Source organism: Lissotriton helveticus, chromosome 1_1 (assembly GCF_964261635.1).
Source record: "Lissotriton helveticus chromosome 1_1, aLisHel1.1, whole genome shotgun sequence".
Taxonomy (NCBI): Eukaryota; Metazoa; Chordata; class Amphibia; order Caudata; family Salamandridae; genus Lissotriton; species Lissotriton helveticus.
Window position 1 is genome coordinate 471,915,646 of NC_136057.1, and position 17,787 is coordinate 471,933,432.

The 17,787-nt window shown below is 43.7% G+C and overlaps 1 protein-coding gene across 4 annotated transcripts in view; it reads left to right on the forward strand.

Moving 5' to 3' along the window:
• The window catches only part of PACSIN2 (protein kinase C and casein kinase substrate in neurons 2), a 581,107-nt gene that overhangs the window by 507,406 nt on the left and 55,914 nt on the right, over nucleotides 1-17,787 (forward strand). For 3 of the 4 annotated variants that reach the window (XM_078673888.1, XM_078673889.1, XM_078673890.1), the window contains exon 9: nucleotides 10,903-10,941. The exons of the other annotated variant lie outside the window; for it this stretch is intronic. In XM_078673888.1, the coding sequence (XP_078530014.1) occupies nucleotides 10,903-10,941 (39 nt within the window). The remainder of the gene's footprint in view (nucleotides 1-10,902; nucleotides 10,942-17,787) is intronic. 4 annotated transcript variants of the gene reach the window in all.

A 17,787-nucleotide genomic window follows, 5' to 3' on the forward strand; every position in this document is an offset into this window, starting at 1 on the left:
TATGTTTAGCACTCACAGCTGCTTGGGGCATTTGGTAGTCTTAGGTAGGTAAGCGAGGAGCACATTGCACTATTTTCTAAAGTCCTGCTCCCTTTCCTTAGCTGTCTTATGCAGCTGCTTCTTGCCTGATTACTGTTGCCAGACTGTTAGGCCGTTATCCCCCAACCTTGCTAAAACAAATTGTTTTCCCACTATCAACATCCCGGATATCCACGGTTTGTAGATTCCCCTGCGGGGGCCGAGAAAACAGCCAAAAGATAGCTACATTTTTTTTTTGGGGGGGGGGGGACAGAAGGATTGCGAAAAATGTGAAAAAAAAGTGGTTAACAAGAAAACATGCTGTTTTTTCTAAAAAAAAATGGCATCAACAAAAGTTTTGCTGCTTCTGGGCCACCATCTTCAGAACTTTCAGAAACAAGCACAGTAAAATAAAAAAAAATGTAACTCAGTCTTTGCATTTTCCTAAGAGGTAACCCATTTATTTCCTTCTTGTTTGAACCTACTTGTAGTTTGTGGTGGAAGCAGGTGTGAAACCCAAAACTCTATACATTTTGGAAATGTAGATAAATTAATTCAGCAAGGTGTCATTTCTGTAGCTCCATCAAGGTTTCCCCCCAAAAAAACAACCTAACTGTTGATAGAAAAAAAAGTGAAAATGAGTAGGACAAAATACATATTTGTGACAACATTTTCAGCTGTAACTTCTTGTCACAATCACTGATTTACCAACGTATTATACTGTGACTGACAGATCCTTCTGGTCATAGCAATTCATAGGTTTGGAGGCTCCTCAAAAACATGCAATAACCAGAGTAAAAAAAAATGAGATGCTTCTTCAAATGATTTTTCTTTGTGTACTGACTATACAGCAATTCATATTGCAAAATATAAAGAATGAAAAATAAGTATGAAGGAAACTCATGTATTTCTGGAATGTACACACATTCTGAGTTTAGGAACAGTGATTATTGGTCACCACTGAATTTGGGGTTACTCATACTATCATCTGATTCAAAGAGCATTTTGCTAAATTTCTTCTTCCTTGCACACTGCCCTACATTTCGAAGCCTCAAATACATAGAAATCCTATTAGTGATAATATTCTGTGTTTTCACATGTCTCTCAATAAAAACGGTAAAACATTTTGTGGCTGGGCCTAGCGCCTGCAACAAAACATGCAACCTGGAGACAACATATTTCATCAGAATCCACATATTTGTTTTTTTGTTTCTTATTACAATGTGTATCGTTGTTGAGTTTTGACCCCAGCTCAGCCCGCACCAATGGAAGCCTACCAAACCAGCACATTCCTGAAAACTAGTCCCAGAGGATGTATTGGCAATTGGTTGAACACAGTGGTGTTGATGGGCTGTGACTTAGAATTTTAATCAAATCCCTCCGAAACATCAATATTTTGGGACTTCTCTCCCAAGAGATCCGACTAAAAGACCAGCATTATATCAGAATCTATTGAGTCTTAGCTAAACGAAATGTAATAATACTAATACCAGAGTTGGAACGGAGTCAGGTATGGTATTCTCTAGGTTTCATGTTAAGGGGGCAAATTGCATGAACACTCTAAGGCATGTGTTTCTGTTGGTGTGGAACAAAGACTTCCTGCCATCATTAGATCTACAAGATGCCTCTTTACATGGTTCCATCAAGGAGGATTACAAGAAATCTCTTAATTTACATATCCAAGAAATTATTCCCAATTTACGGTCATTCATTAGTGGAGGCTTTCAGCCCAAGAGTTTATATAAACATTCTGACTCTTCCACACAAAAAGAATATTCAAATTCAGCATCATCTTGGCATTCTTTTAACTGTTTCTAAATCCATGGAACATCTTATCAATAGGGTTTAAGTACTGGAGTTTGCTCTGATTTCTTCTGAACTAAGAGTCTGTCCTGCAACTTTCTCAATACCTGGTTTATATTGGTGCCTGCTCAAAAAAAGAAATGGGGCTGATTTGTCTACCTCACACGAGAAACTAGTCCAGACACTACCCATTTTCTTTCAGCAGGATTTAGCATCTGCAAGACAATTTCTGAAGGTCCAAGGAGCACAGTGGGTATGTAACGGGGAGGACGGGGGACCTCCTGGCTTACCTGTGTCACCTCTTTTTGCTCAGTATCCAGGGGAGTGGAGAGACACCGGACTGCATGACGACACAGACGCCGAAGACTTAGGCGAGTCCTGTTTCTTTAACTGGGCGGAGCTGGGATCCGATGACATCGCCGGACACGCCTCCGCTGGCCAGGTAAAGGACGCCCAGGAATCCAAACAGGTGTGTTACACACCCGGAGGTGAGCGGAGACGGAAGGAGGTGTACGAGAGAGGAGGAGAGTTGAGACAGAGAACGACGGCGGAGGAGAGGCGGGAGCTGAGGAGCGGTATCGGTGGAGGAGCGGAGCTGAGTCAGGACGAGGACGAGGAGGAGAGGCGGGAGCTGAGGAGCGGTATCGGTGGAGGAGCGGAGCAGAGTCAGGACGAGGAGGCAAGAGGCGGCGAGACAGGGCGGAGGAGAACCGGGACGACGGAAGGAGAAGCAGACGGAGAGAAGAGTTCCAGCAAGCCAGGTGGCCAACCGGAAAACGCTTCGCCCAGCCACACTTCATCGAGGGAAGTGTGGCTACCAGAGGTACGGTCACGGCTTTCGGGCTGGGCGGGTTTTAAGTGGGTCAAACCCCCTTGAAACGTTCCTGACACACACTCAGTGCACTACCTTTCCCTCTCACCCCCTTCACTGCGAGGTAGAGCCTGATTCTTGTGCACGTGTGTACCCTCACTCCCTCCCCTGTGAGACCTGACCGGACAAGAGTCTAACAGTGCGCTATATCTTTTTTTCTTCCTGGCACGGACGAGACGCCTCATCGACGTGGAGGGGAGAACTACCAGTCCCAGAAGGCCTCGGGACGAAAGGCGAAACACCATAGACAAACGCCAGCAAAGACTGTCGGAGGACACAGAGACCCCCTTGCCCTATTACAGAAAAACAACCCACCGGAAACGGACATTCAAAGCAATAAAACCTTCCTTGCCCAGAGTACCGGTGTCTGTCAGTCTATTTGAGGGGCCGTTAGTCCCGGTCTTTCCTGCTACAACCAGTCAGGGACGCCCCGTGGCCTCACAGGGTAATATTATGTTATTTTGCTCTGAGTCGTATACTTTTGATTCTGTTCATTTTCCGATTCACCTTTTTTCCTTTTGCAGACAGCATGTTTTTTTGTGGTTCCTTGGGCTTGTCTACATGTGGGATTCTAGTAACCCATATTCTGAAGAATTGGGACCGTCTGTGGGGAATTTCAACGTTCTGATTACAATATGGGACAATTTGAGATCCCATTTAACTTGGTGGCTGCATTTTTCCATTCAGAACAGACTTGCTGATCCGGTCTACGAATGCCAGCAAGAAAGGATGGGGAGCAGTTTCGGATTCCAAGGCAGCGCAGGGTTATTAGACAATTCATCAGAACTGTTCATCTAATTGGAGGGATTTAAGGGCGTTTTGTAGGGTGTTTCACTTCTTTCAATGGAAGATAAAGGGAACAAATGTGTTGGTCAGGACAGACAACACAATAGCCATATTTTATTTGAACAAACATTTTGAGATGGGTTTGGCATCTCTCAGTGTAACTTGCAGTTGGGCAGAAACACATCTGCTTTCCTTTAGTTATTCATATAAGGGGGAAGGAGAATCAATGGGTGGATCCATTGTGCAGGATATTCCTATCATCAAAGAATCTCAGCCTTTCTTTTCTGAGTTTCTGAGAAATGTGTCAAATATTCAGCTGCCCAAATGTGGATCTCTTTGCAAACAGCTACAGTGCTCTTCTGTCTAAGTGATTTGCAAGGGTACAGGACTCCCAATCCTCGCGGTCGATTCTTTGAACTGTCAGTGACCAGTCACTCAGTTGTTTACTTACTCTCCCATTGCTATAATTCCTCATCTTCTAGCATATATCAAGAGAGAAGAAGCAGAGGTAGTTTTGGCCTGCCCCTATTCACGAGAATCTACTGAGGGTGTTCTCAAGGGAACAGTTCTGATTCATTCCTCTTCATCATTATCCTATTAATCGCGTTCCCACCAACCCACCCTACTGGTTTTTAGTTGCAGTGCTTTTTACAACGGTATGAGTTGTACTTGTGCTTCCTTAAGTTGGAAAAGGAACAGTGCGATTTAAATTAAATAAATGAAAGGCTGCTTGATACAAAGTGCCTAAAACGAGGAAGGGCCTCAGAATTGCAGTTAGTAATGGGATAAGGCATGTAGAATCTTAGTAAAGCTGATTGTGAGTAAGTAATCTAAACATTCAGGAGTCTGCGAATAGATTGCTTATGCCACCAGGACACATGCCACAATGGTCATATTGGAATTGTCTTTTTTCTAAGAGAACACATTCCAAGAAAGTCACAGGTGTCTGCCAAGGCTGTATATGAGGTGGAGAATAAGGGTGAGTAGGAGTGGGAGTAGAGTGGTTGGCGTTGGAGCAGAAGTCAAAGGGATAAAGCATTCTTTCTGGGGGCTGCAGAACGAGCGAGACTGTTGTGTTGGCAGCTTTGTGCATCACTCTGTGTTGGAGAGTTGAGGTAGCTACACAGGTCCTGTAGCCGCCCAACAGAAATTGGTGAATGTGCTAACCTGCAGTGTACAGTTGTAGGAAATTAGGTTACTGGTCGAGGTGGAACCCTACTCAAGCGGCAACCACAATTCTTGCCAGAGTGAAAAACAAGCAAACCCCAAATTTACCTGTGCTCATCCCTTTGGTAGCTTGGCACAAAAGCAGTCAGGCCTAACTTTGAAGCACTATGTAAAGTGTTTATGGACCACTTCAAATAGTAAAAAAGTGAAAACACAACCCAAGAAACATCCAACAACAATTTAGAAAAAAAATGTACATTTGAATTCATCATTTGTGACCAAAACAATAAAAATCCAATTACTAGAACTGGAGATATGCAATTTAAGTAAAAACACAGCATAAAAGTATAAAGCGCCAACTACGGTTACCTGGTCCCGCCGGACTTGGACAAAGTCACACGTTAATGCCAACTGCTATGGTGCAGTAGAGAAATGAAACAGCGAGACGATACATACACACCACTGTGTGTATGTGACACACCTCCCCCTGAAGGAAGATACAGAACTCTCCACAAACATAACCACAAGAAGTTCAAATGCTTGGAGTATTATGCTCCAATGGTGTGCAACACCACCGCTCCTGCTGTCTCTAAAGAGCAGTCTTCACGACCAGGGTTACAGGGTACAGCCAAGCAGCTGTTTCTTCATCATAAATGAATAATAAAGATAGTTAACATCAACAACATTGGATGGACCCAATCATTTGTGGAATTTGAGTTTGGTGGTGCAACTCACAGTTGTGATAAATGTAACCGCGATGGTGCACAGGCCAACAACAGGGAACCAGTTAGGCCCACTGAACAAAGTACCTTAAATCCTTCTGTGCAACATAGCTTTGTGAGGCTTTGCGTCGTCCGGTGTCGGTTTCAAGAAGATGCAAGATCCTATGTCGGGTTTCAGCGCTATGTGTTGGTTCCAATTAAGTTGTGCAGTGATGCTTTGCATCTGTTCTGATAGTCAGGAAGCCGGGCGGCAAGGCTTTGCCTCACTCTACGTCGATTCCGTTGAGGCTGGCAGCTGGTAGGCGAGGTTCTGTGGTGCTTCTTGTCACTCAGCGTCTATTCCAGTGAAGCTTGTTGCTGTGTGGCGATGATTTGCGTGGCTTAACGTCAGATTTGATGAAGACCACAGCTGGGCTGGCATGGCACCTTGATCCCCACTTCCAAAGATCCAGGACTGGACAGTACCACTTGGGGAGTTAGGACTCAAAGCAGCATGAGTTCAGGTGCAGGGTTCAAGGGAGTTGGAGGTTTTTCTGTCCCTGAGCTTCTGATCAGGAAGCCAGCCAAATAGCCCTTATTCATTCTGGTGGTCCTGGGTTAAGGATGAAAGTCCAGTCCTTCTTACTCAGGCGGCAGAGTAGCAGTCCTTCTTGCAGCAGAATAGCACAGCAGTCCTTCTGAGTCTTCCACTGATCCAGAGGTGAAGGGAAGAGGATTCCAATAGTTATGGTGCTGGCTTTGAAGTAGGAGAAGGTTCTAGAGGTTTCCACCCCCAGGGTTGTTATGAATTTCCTGTGTCCCTGCCCTGACCCCAGCTAGTCTGTGGACACAAAAGACTAGGGTGAAACCGTTTATGAGCGGCCTGAGGCAGAGTCTTTGTGATGTGCAAGTGTGGTAGGTGACAGCCCCACCCCCCTACAAAGTCAGGGATGGCCCATCCTGCCAACACCTATTCCTCCTTTGTCTCACTTGGAGCAATACACAAAGACCCAATACACGAATACCCCTTACTAGCTACACCTAGTCACGTGATCTAGTATAAAGGCACCAAATGGTTTTGGCAAGAAAATGCCAACTTTCTAAAAGTGGCATTTTCAGAATTGTGACTTCAAATCCAACTTTACCATTAAAGAGGGTTTTAAATTACAGTTCTTTAGACACCAACCTCAACATTCTCATCTGCTCTCAATTGAGAGTTATCACTATGTAATAAGGTAACCTAATGTTATCCTATAGGAGAGGTAGTCCTTGAAGTAGTAAAAAACAATTTTAAGATTTCTTCACTACCAGTACATGTAAAGGTTAAAAGTACATATCAAACGATTTAAGTACATTGTACCCTACCCTATAGGCTGTTTAAAGCCTACCCTATGGGTGACTTGTATGTATCAAAACGGAAGGTTCAGGCCTGGCAAAAGGTTTATTTTGAAAAAATCCTTATTTTCAAGTAACTAGCTAAAACCCATTGCGCACAGCTGTGATATTTAACATTTATTTTTCACAAGGTACACCCATACTCTTATTGTTTTGCGATTTTCTATTTCATCAATAGTTAATGTCAAATAATATATATTTAAACGCAACACTTCAATTACATTACATGTTCTTATACATGTCAATATGATGTATAACATACATCACAATCCAGCAATTCTTGATATGCGGTGTCCACTTTTCGATGCCCAATGCATTTCGGGACACCGTCCCTTCTTCAGAGACCATTGTATTCAACAAAACATAAAAATACAAACCAAGACTGACAACAAGAGGTCAACACAATTTGTATGATAATTTATAACACACCTAGACATCCCCTATCACAGAGGTGTATCTTCGCTTTCTTTATTCTCTACGAGGCAGGCTGCTAAAAGATGTTAGTCGAGCAAGTAAAAAAATAATACACTTCTGATGAGGAATTTCAACACCAAGAGTCCGTTAGGTTTAAATGATCAGATCGACATGAGTTGTTTTTTTTCATAAAGAATTCATGCACCAATTAACAGGTAGAATAGAATACACGACCCTAGGACACTGAGGTTTGAGCACAAGGGCTCTACACACCAGACATTGAGCATTACTTATAGAAGTGCCATCCATTTACATTGACAACCATTGCCTGCTCCCTTCAGATTTTAAAGCCTCTTTATCAGTTAGTTGTAGTAACAATCCTCCAGTATTTTGTTCCAGGGGGTAGTTCTGGAAAACATTGCAACCATAATCTGTGGTCACAGGAGGCGAGGAAACTTAACATTAACATCGTAGGGTTATCATTAAAGTCTTTCATATGCCACATATATGGAAGCAAATATTGGTTTCAACAGGTAGGACCATTGCACTTTGCAGTATCCTTAAGCACATAGGAATGACAATGTTGCTTCTGTGTAACATCATTTGAAATGATAGTAGGTGGTGTTCTCGGATACAAAATAAACCAACATTTGTAGCATGTGTGGCTGTAGATACACATGATCTACATACCCCTTCCAACAGTGTTGGGCTCGAACATTGCAAGTTGTTTTTGTTCTAAGAGATTTTTCAAATACAAGGTAGTGTGTGACTCCTCCCTTAGCCGACAATGCGCATGAGTACTGAGTCAATTCTTTAGACTGTTTTTCTCCGCCACCTAGTTCAGACGTGGACTGACAGGGATCCTACATTTGATTCATGCTGCTTTTATGCTTCGGGTACTTATGGTTTTCTGTTTACTCCCAGCACCGAGAAAGGCTGACACAGTATCAATTTTGATAGTTTCTCTTTCGAAGACCGTCTCATAACTTCGGGTCCCTAACCCTCTGGTGCCCTTCCAGGCCCTGTGCTATTGGTCTTCCATCTTCCAAGTCAAAGAATGCCCATGTGCTGTAGGAGTTGAAACAGACCATCTTAAGAAATTGCCCTTGTTGCAATGATAAATATACCTCGGGTGACCTCCATAGCGAATGCAAGCTTTGCCTCTTCCCAGAGCATAAGGATGCAGAGTATGCTTTATATCTCATCTTCCTTTGGTGTAAAAAGAGTCTTTGGTATCAGCAATGGGCCGACATTAGGATGCAGAGACAAGTGGCTGAAGAAGCCTGAATATTTTCAGGTAAGCAGACTCCCTCAGTGCAAGTCTTTGGATGTTCCCGCCCACCCTCCCCGAAGTAATTGACTCCGTTGCATCAGACGCTGATGATGAGGAGGAAGAGCAAGGGGCTCCATCCACTGCAGCTGAGTTTAGGACTATTATGAGAACCACTCCTATGCAAGTGAGTTTGGTTGATGCCCAGGCAAATACTGTAAGTCTCATAAGAGACTGCACCCGGAACCATAGCACCACTCTAAACAGAGAGAAAGACCTTCCAGCCCTGTGCATAAGCAACAGCCACCCTCAGGCCCTCCTCCCCCTTTGGGCTCTAACCGGCACACATGGAAGGCATCAAAAATTAACTTTGCGATGTCTTCAAAGAAGCCAAATAAATATAAAAGCAAGCAGATTGCAGACAAAGCTGTAACGGACAAAAACATGCTGCTTTTGTATCAAAGATTTAGAGCTTACCTCACACGCAATAAACAAAGTAGTAAACAAAGCGCTGCACGGCATGTGTAACATATTTGAAAACAATGTCACTGGTGAGAGGAGAAATGCGAGACACGGCCTGGCGGCCGTGAAAGTGAAAACAGTAATGCAGAGCTAAGGAGTGGAAGGCGCCCTCAACACAGCACACGTCTAAACAGAAAGAAAAAAAAGCGTCCGGGAAAAGGATCCCTTTGAAGTGGCCGTGAAAGTGAAAGCAATTAGGGGGGAGGAGAATTGAGGCCAGCGCGCACTGCGCACGCTGGGAAAGCCTGTGGGAGGGAGGCTGATGGCTTTGATGTGGGGAAATGCGCGTGCTTGTGTTCACGTGAACTGTTTGAAATCCGCCCGATGGTTTGAGAAATTATTTTGCCTACTATAATTCTCGACTGTCCATTCCTTGCGGAATGGGATAGGCGAGACCTAATAAGCTACTTGATATTTTGACCGGGGGTTAGTGAAAAATTAAGAGCATATAAGCTTAGCATGTGGAAGAGCACATTTTCTTCATGAACATTCTGGAACCTCATGTATTTTCAAACAACTCGACAATGTGCGAGCAGTCGTGTTTCAAGCCTGTCTTTTCTTCAGGTTAATTATTAGCTATGATGCTGCACACCAGGTGATTAGGTAAACATCGATCAGTTCAGCCACTGAGTATTAAAAAAAAAAAAACAATTAATTATGCATCTGGGTACTGTATAGTATACCTGGTGTTTTGGCTGAGAAGTTCTAATGGATCTGTTAAAACTTGGGCTGTATTCCTATGTAAAACTAAAGCAGTGAGTGTATGTATTGTAGCTCCTTTCTACTATCAAATGATGAGTCTGTACCTGAGTGACAACTTCGTTAACAGTTTGCGTAGGGGAAGGTTTGGCACTGTAGGTACCACCTACTAATCTTATCCCCCTGGACGATTCACTTTTTATGCTGACATTAAAAGTTAGACACTTCTTAGATTTACCAGTACCAAGGTCTTTTTTAAGCACAAGCTTTGGATTCTTCTTTCATGAGCAGTTGGGTTGACGCCTCATTTGGTATGGTTGCATACTGCTTCCAGTTTTCTATTGATCCTACAAGGGTTCACCTAGCAAATATATGTTATGGTCTGTGATCTTGTTTCACTGAGTAAGATTTGTAAACAAAGATTATTTAGCTTATCAGACATTAAACTCCTTCCACTGCAATCTGTGATACATCCTCTGCTCAGCTGTGAGCATTGTTCCCTTTGCCCCATAGTCTGAATTGTGACCAAGACATAAAACAGAGATAATCAGAATGATTTTCTTGCTATAAGTGGTTGCCCAGAAATTAATTTTCCAGTGAATTTCTTGCAAACTGAAGAGTTTGTTGTCATTTAGTAATACGACTTTGAGACGAGTATGGGCAACTAACTAGAAGAGGAGCCATGTTCAAAGTATGTCTTGTTTTTAATGCTATGTATAAAGCATAGGTATAATGAACTGAAATGCACTGATGAATGAAACTGTGTAATTCAATCATGATGTATCCACCACGTATGTCTCATCCTTCTGGTGAAATGCATAGTGTTTTTTTTCCTTTGAGTTGTACAATTGTTTTAAATATAATAAATACTAGTCTGAAGGGTTCATTAATTGTTATGAGGGGCCAATGGGAAACATTTGTGCTTTCGAATTACAGCATATACATATATGTAAGTAGGTATTTGACTGCATACCGGAATAAGAAGTGATTTGCTAAGATTCTGGGAGTTGTCAGTCGAAAATGCTGGAATACCTGGTTCTCCTTGTTAAATATTAGTGGACAGAGCTCATCTTCAACAGTGTTCATGTGTAAGTTCATGAGTATAAACAAAGTCAGTATAGAATTTGATGCTAGTTAAACAACTTAAATAGCCCCCGGATGTTTACCTGCCATCTAAAATAATTTCCGTAATGTTTCTATGGTGAACTGCGAAAACTATACAAAATACATGTAATACATTTTTTATTCTTCTTAAGTTCTACAAAACGGAAAAAGGCAAGTTTTCTTAGAAAAAGGTAAGGGGTTGTACCACTTTAAATCTGAAATCCATATTGTAATTAATTTGGTTGAGGAAATTCCATTTACTATCCTTAATCTAACCTCTTAATGAGGCTGGGTGGAGGGACCACAACTTTTTTCTAATCAAGGAAAATTCAATATATGTAATTTATTTTAGATAATGATCCAAAGTAAGGCATAATTCTTTTGATTTTTATTTTAAACACCAGTAAATCAGTAATGTTCACACACTGATTCATGCTTTGTATTCAAAGTGCTACTAATTAAAGAATTATAAATACAGAATCATTTGTGCTAATTAGAAAAAAGTTACAATGTGCATTAATATTGATTTAGACTGCACATTAGTGTTTGCCCACTTTTCAACTCAAACCACTTCCAAGGTTAGTTCCATTACAGTTGACAGTATATGAGAATTTCTAGATTGACCTAGTCTCTCTTTTACATTGCCCATAAAGGGGAATGGGAAGACTGATCATTCTAGTAGATCTTATCTTGCGTCTTATTGCTTGGATCTATTATTTTGCAATGCAAGTGATTTGGTGGTGGGAGACTGATTTGTCAATTTCTCCCAGGCTTGCCTATAGAGGTGCATTTCTTTTTCAGCTTGCGTCAAATGATCTCTTGTTACAGCAAAACATTTTAAGAGAGGCTTTGCCTATTTTTTGCAACTAAAGCATCAAGGTTCCTATCGATTGATCGGGACTAAAAAAAACTACAATATCAGCAAGGAATTTCTCTAGGGGACAGGAATCCTTCACTATTTATTTATTTATAAAGTTTTATATAGCGCAAACATGACCCGTGAGGGTATCAGAGCGCTTTACCGGTGATCGGAAGGAAGAACAAGAAAAGCCAACAACAACATAACCAAGAGAGGTACAGACTGTGTAAGCTCACACAATGAGTAGAGTTGCCTCCATAGGACCAAGCCGAAAGGACAACAGACATGATCCAACATTCGAATAATACTCCGGAGTGTAGATATTGAGTCAAATTGTGAGACCTAGAGCAGAAATTTGTTCATAAGTAATATTTTAACCTTTCTTTTTTTTACACTTATTTTTTTAATTAATGTTTTATTGAAAATACAAAATTAAACCGAGACATAGCATTCTTGCAGTTTCAGGTATCAGATACAGTTTGCCACAGTTCCAGCAGCCTATGATGCAGCATATCAATTATAATCACTAAACAGAACGCAGCAAAAAGAATTTACATTACATTTCAATGTACCCCCTTCCACCTCCTGTCCCCCCCCTCCCCCATAAATCTACAACTGAATCAGCAGTATCAACAGCGTACCTCGAAGCCAGGTCCCATACACAATCCCACCCCGAGCCAAAGTTCTTGCAGGGGTATTGGCACTATCTGCGTCGTTTGTCTTGGTAAGTAAATAAGTTTGGTAAAGCCCCCGGAAATTTGTTGGTCTATTACGGGGCAGTAATAACTCGCTATACTGTTCAGTGTGTGTGCTACCATATGTCATATCATGCATGCATCTCTTCAGGGTGGGGTCGTGCCTCGGGACCAGCAAATCGCTACCCTTCGTCGTGCCATAAGAAGCCCCATGTCTACTAGACGCCGTATCCCCTTAGATAAATGTTTGGAGTACCCCAGTCGGGCGAGCATACGGCCTGGATCAAGTGGAGAATCAATTACTTTGCCAAGTGTTTTAAAAATCTATTTCAAGAAGGTCTCTATCCTAGGACATAGCAAGGCCAGGTGATAAAGATCTGCCGGGTCCGATCCACAGCGTTCACATTCCGCTGAGTCACGTAACCCATATCTGTAGAGTCTCTCTGGAGTATAATATACTCGATTTAAAAATTTGAAGTGTATTAAACTGTGACGCCCACTTAACGAGATACGCTTCGTATTCTCGCAGCAATACTTCCAAGTTTTGTCGTCGATTGCGCGATTCAGATCTGTCTGCCAAGCTAGCCGGGCCATGGTATAGTGATTGGCTCTATAGCCCTGCACTATTGTATAAATTCTTGAGACAATACGCACCAGCGAGAAAACTTTAATCACATATGTAAGTGGAACAACCGCAGGTGGTTCTTCTAAATCAGGACCCAGTAAGTCTCAGAGAGAGTCTCACCCTGTGAAATTGAAACTGCGTCAGTGTAGTTGTCATTTGTCCCTCTAGGCTAACGTCCTGCCATGAAATAGCTTTAACTTCATCAAACAACTCTCCTATCGTCTGTATGTTGATAGCATTCAGAGCTCTAACTGCTCCTTTATCTCTGCACGGAGGCAACCAGTCACACCAGGCAAGCGGTGATTCCGGGGGAATACAATATTGCACCTGCTTGTAGTTTCAAAAGGTGATGCCAGGTGTGTGTCGTCGCATTAACGGTGTCAAGTATCTCGATTCTACGATCATGAGTCCTAAACTGAAACGCCGGGAGTTCAGTCGGGGCAGCCACCACCTTCTCTATCCTGTAATGTGGAGCATCTGCAGGGCCATGTATCCAGTAATGGGCATGAGCACTCTGTGCTGCTCTATAATAAAGGTCTAGATCCGGCACACTCCGTCCCCCCAGGCTACATAGGAGTGTGAGTATATCCCACTTGACTCCAGCGTATTTCCCAGCCCAGGCTAACCGCACCATTAGAGATGTTAGCATCCGAAAGAAAGAACTCGGGAGGACGATAGGGATGTTATTGAATAAGAATAGAAACCGCGGTAATACCACCACTTTCTTTATAGAGATTCTACCCACAAGGGATAGTGGTGACTGTATCCACTTATCCACATCATCTTCAAGTTTGGATATTGCTGTCCCTTAGTTATCTTTAACCACTTGGATGCTAAGCATATTTTTTGATTCCCATTGAATTTCCATTGAAATCAATGGAAACTCCATGACGAGTTACCCTTGTCATTAGCACTGAAGGGGTTAAAGACCACCTCTGTGTCAGTATGTACTTTGATACCCAAATACCTAACTGGGTCTGTTGTCGAAATCAGGGGGTAGTTAGGAGTGAATTGAACTGTCTCTGCCGTGAGCAGAAAAATGTGTGATTTATTCCATTTCACTTTGAGGCCTGACCGAGTCCCAAACAGGATACCTTCGCGCAGCACCGTCGACAGATTCTGCTCTGGGTTTCTGACATATAGTAAGGTATCATTCGCATACATGGAAATGGTATGCCACTGTGACTATGATATTCCCGCATCCCACATGCAAAGGGCTCGGCGATCAAGGCATATAACAGTGGGGAGAGAGGGCACTCGTGCCTCTGGTGCTAAAGATTGGGTAAGTGTCCAAGTCACCAATTTTTATTCTGGCTGTAGGTGAGTTGTAAAGTACACCCATCATTTGCAAAAAGACACTCCCTAGCCCCATTCTCGTCATCACATGCGTCATGAATTATCCCGGGAGTGCTATTAGATTCAATTCCAGCCAGGGCAGCAGTTATTTCTTCTGCTTCTGGTGTGCACATGAGATATTCCCTGTGCCCATTTAACAACCAGGGCAATTTAATATGAGTGAGGTAATCCAATATCACTTCTTCGTCACACCCGTCCTCCGAGCTTTAGAGAGATGCAAAGTATTGCTTGAATCAATTGGCTATGTCAAGAGGTTCTGTTAGGGGTACACCCTCAGCACTATGTAACGTGGATTTTTCCCGTCTGGTTTTGAGCAGGGAAGCTAGTACTGACCCCGGGCGATCCCCCTAACCATATATGCGAGCCGTCACTTATTTGCCCAGGTGTTGCAGTTCAGTGTCTGCCGTTATGTTATACTCTTCCAGAGTGTAATGTAATTCTTGATTGTTATCTTCGCCTGCCGCATTAATAATTGGTGCTCTAGGTTGGCTAAGTCAGATTCGAGGTCCGATAGGTGCTGTCGGACAGTGCGGAGAACACCAGAGTGGCATTGGCAATGCCACGAATGTACACCTTGAAGGTTTCCCACACCGTGGCGAAAGAGTCTACTGTTCCAACAATAGTATCAAATATTTTCGGCCAATTCCACCTTAAATACGGGGTCTAATAAGGAATACGGGGGAAATCTCCAAGTGAAGGGCGGTATGACTGTCTGTGGGGTGTCCAAGTCAATCTTTATTGTAGCGTGCGCCGAGAGTGTGCGGGGAAGGACTGCAAAATCATGAATCCTTGTAAACCAATCCCTCGAAATACATAAGTTGTCAATCCTAGTGTGAAGATTATAATAGGCTGAATAGTGTGTGTAACCTCCCGGGCCCTGTGAGCGTGAGCGCCACACATCGCACAGATCCAATTGGGTAATAATTGACTGTATGGACCGGCAGGCGGCTGTTGGGCGTCTGGGTGGGCCACCTGATCTGTCTACAGTGGGGTCCAATACACAATTAAAATCCCCTCCCCAGAGAAAAGCACCTGCGCCATGCTGGCACATGCCTTCCAGTAATTTTGTGAAAAAAGCAGGGTTATCAAAATTAGGGCAATAAGTGTTAATAGTCAACCCAAACCCTTCCCACTGCAACGCTAGATAGCAAAACGCCCCACAGGGTCTGTCTCTAGTGCTTAGATTCGAAGATCGGATTAGGATTCACCCATGTCAGTACTCCTCGTGCATGCAAAGTAAACCGTGCCGCATGTGTGTTACTCCGAAACCCCCCACGTTGTAAGAGGGCATTGTGCGGGGACAAGTGAGATTCCTGAAGGAGAGCCAGATCTATAACACTAGTGAGGAAGGCTATAACTTTCCGCAGTTTCCTATGGTCAATAAGACCCCTGACAATCCAGGTTAGGATTTTTAACTTGCGCGATTGTACAGGCATCTAGGTAATGAACGGAACTCTGGGAGTAATGCATAATGTCGCCTCCATGTGGACATGCATGACTGTGTGTTGTGCCCTGCTGCCACTGCGTGTGAGAGCAATCCTAACAATACATTGAAAATCAGTCTGCTTTGGTCTCTGTAACATCTCCCCCCCTCATCCCCCCCCAACACCCACGGCATGCATCCCCCAACAGTGCACACATGGACGATCCTCCCCCCACCCAACATAAAATCAAAAAACAATCCGAACAAATCCCCAATAGTGTGCTACACGCATATGCCGAGGTTGCCAGATAGGTTGTTTGTAAGAATCTGGCTAGGTTAGGCAATGAGCTCCCACAGCCATCTGATCCTGCATATTTGCGGTGCATTGTACAATGATAACACTGCATCAGCCCCGTCCCTTTCAGAACCATCCTGGGTAGCTAAGGCCCATGTGCTGATGCAGTGTTGGTACATTCTGCGTGTAATACCTGGGACTAGCCCCCAAAAATACAACATAACCCGCCCCACCACTGCAAATCAAGCCAACCACCAGTATCCTATTACCAGTCAATATTATTGGACTCGCTTGATCATTCTCACCAACCACTATCTTAGCTGAATCGTTCGCAACTCAGTTCTTAGTCCTGTTCATCAAGACAGCCTCCTGTCACTTCTTCCGAGGTGCTCTGTCCTGATTCCGGTCGCTTGTCCCTGGACCATTCCTTCAGGGCTTTTTGCAGCGTCTTGGGGTCTGTGAAAATCTGCGATTTACCCTGATAGTTAACACAGAGTCTTGCTGAGTATAACATTGCATAGTCCACGTTCTGGTTCTGTAGTCGTTTTTTCAGTGGTGGAAATTGTCGGCGTGCCTCCTGCACACAGGTTGTGAAGTCCGGAAACAATGAAATCGTCGACCCCTCGTGCTGCAGATTTTGTTTCTCTCAAGCAACTTTTAATGCTGTGTCTCTATCTCTGTAGTTCAACAATTTGGCAATGATGGCCCACAGGGGCGCACCAGGGAGCGGTGTGCACGTTTCACCACGAACATGGGGGAGAAAGTCTCGCTTCCCAGCAATGTTACCAGGAGTTTTTCAACTAAGAGTTCCATGTTTCCAACCTGAGTCTTCTCCGGCAGGCCCACGATGCGGAGATTGCTGCATCAGGACCGCGCTTCCAGGTCTTCTGCCTTGTCGTGCAGGGCCTACAACGCCTTCCCCATTTGCTTCTATTCCGAGTCTAGGTCTGTCTGCGCTTCTTTGACCTCCGTGATCCGACGTTCGGTCATATCAAGTCTCTCCATCTGCTCTCCACCTGCTTATCCATCCTTTCTGTCATTCTATCTATTCTAGGGAGTCCAGTTTGTTTCCCAGGACCAAGAGACTGTTCTGCAAGTTCTTTTCCATAGCTTCTATTAGGCCGTGGATACCTGCAACTGGCGTGGTTTGCGGTGTGTCGTGCGCATTGTCACCTTTGTAAAGGACTTCTTCCCTCCCTCTTGACTTTCCCTGGTCAAAGGTAAGCTTAGGTTGCGATTTGTCCACTCTACCCATCATGGCCGGGATGCCAGTAACCGCAGTAACTTTGCTTACTCGTGCAGGTTAGGAAAGCTTTTCCTCACAATGGGGCGGCGATATAGTCGCAGCTATACGTTATGGAGCACCAGCCAAGATGTTTTCAGCTTTAATCTAGAGAGATAGGTCCCAGCAGCACTCCTGTCGTCCCACGAAGGACTCTCACCTAGAGAGTACCACAGTATATCCAGTGACTCAATAAAGCATACTCCGTGGTACACAATTCTGAGGTTAGAAGGCGAGTTGATGAAGCTGGTATCACTTAATCAGGACCTGCCTGCCACTGAGGGCAGAAACAGGTGTCAGAAGGGAGGCCCCACTGCTTGGGCGGCATAGGAGTTGCAGGACGGAGTCTTTAAAGTTGAATGGTCACAGGTATCATGGAAATGCACCCATGACCTTCTAATTCTCATTGTAAATACAGCTAAACGACTAGCAGATGCCCTTCTAGTCAAGATCCAAGCAGCAGAGGCCGCCCTTAAGAGTGTGGTACAAAACCCGGGCTTCA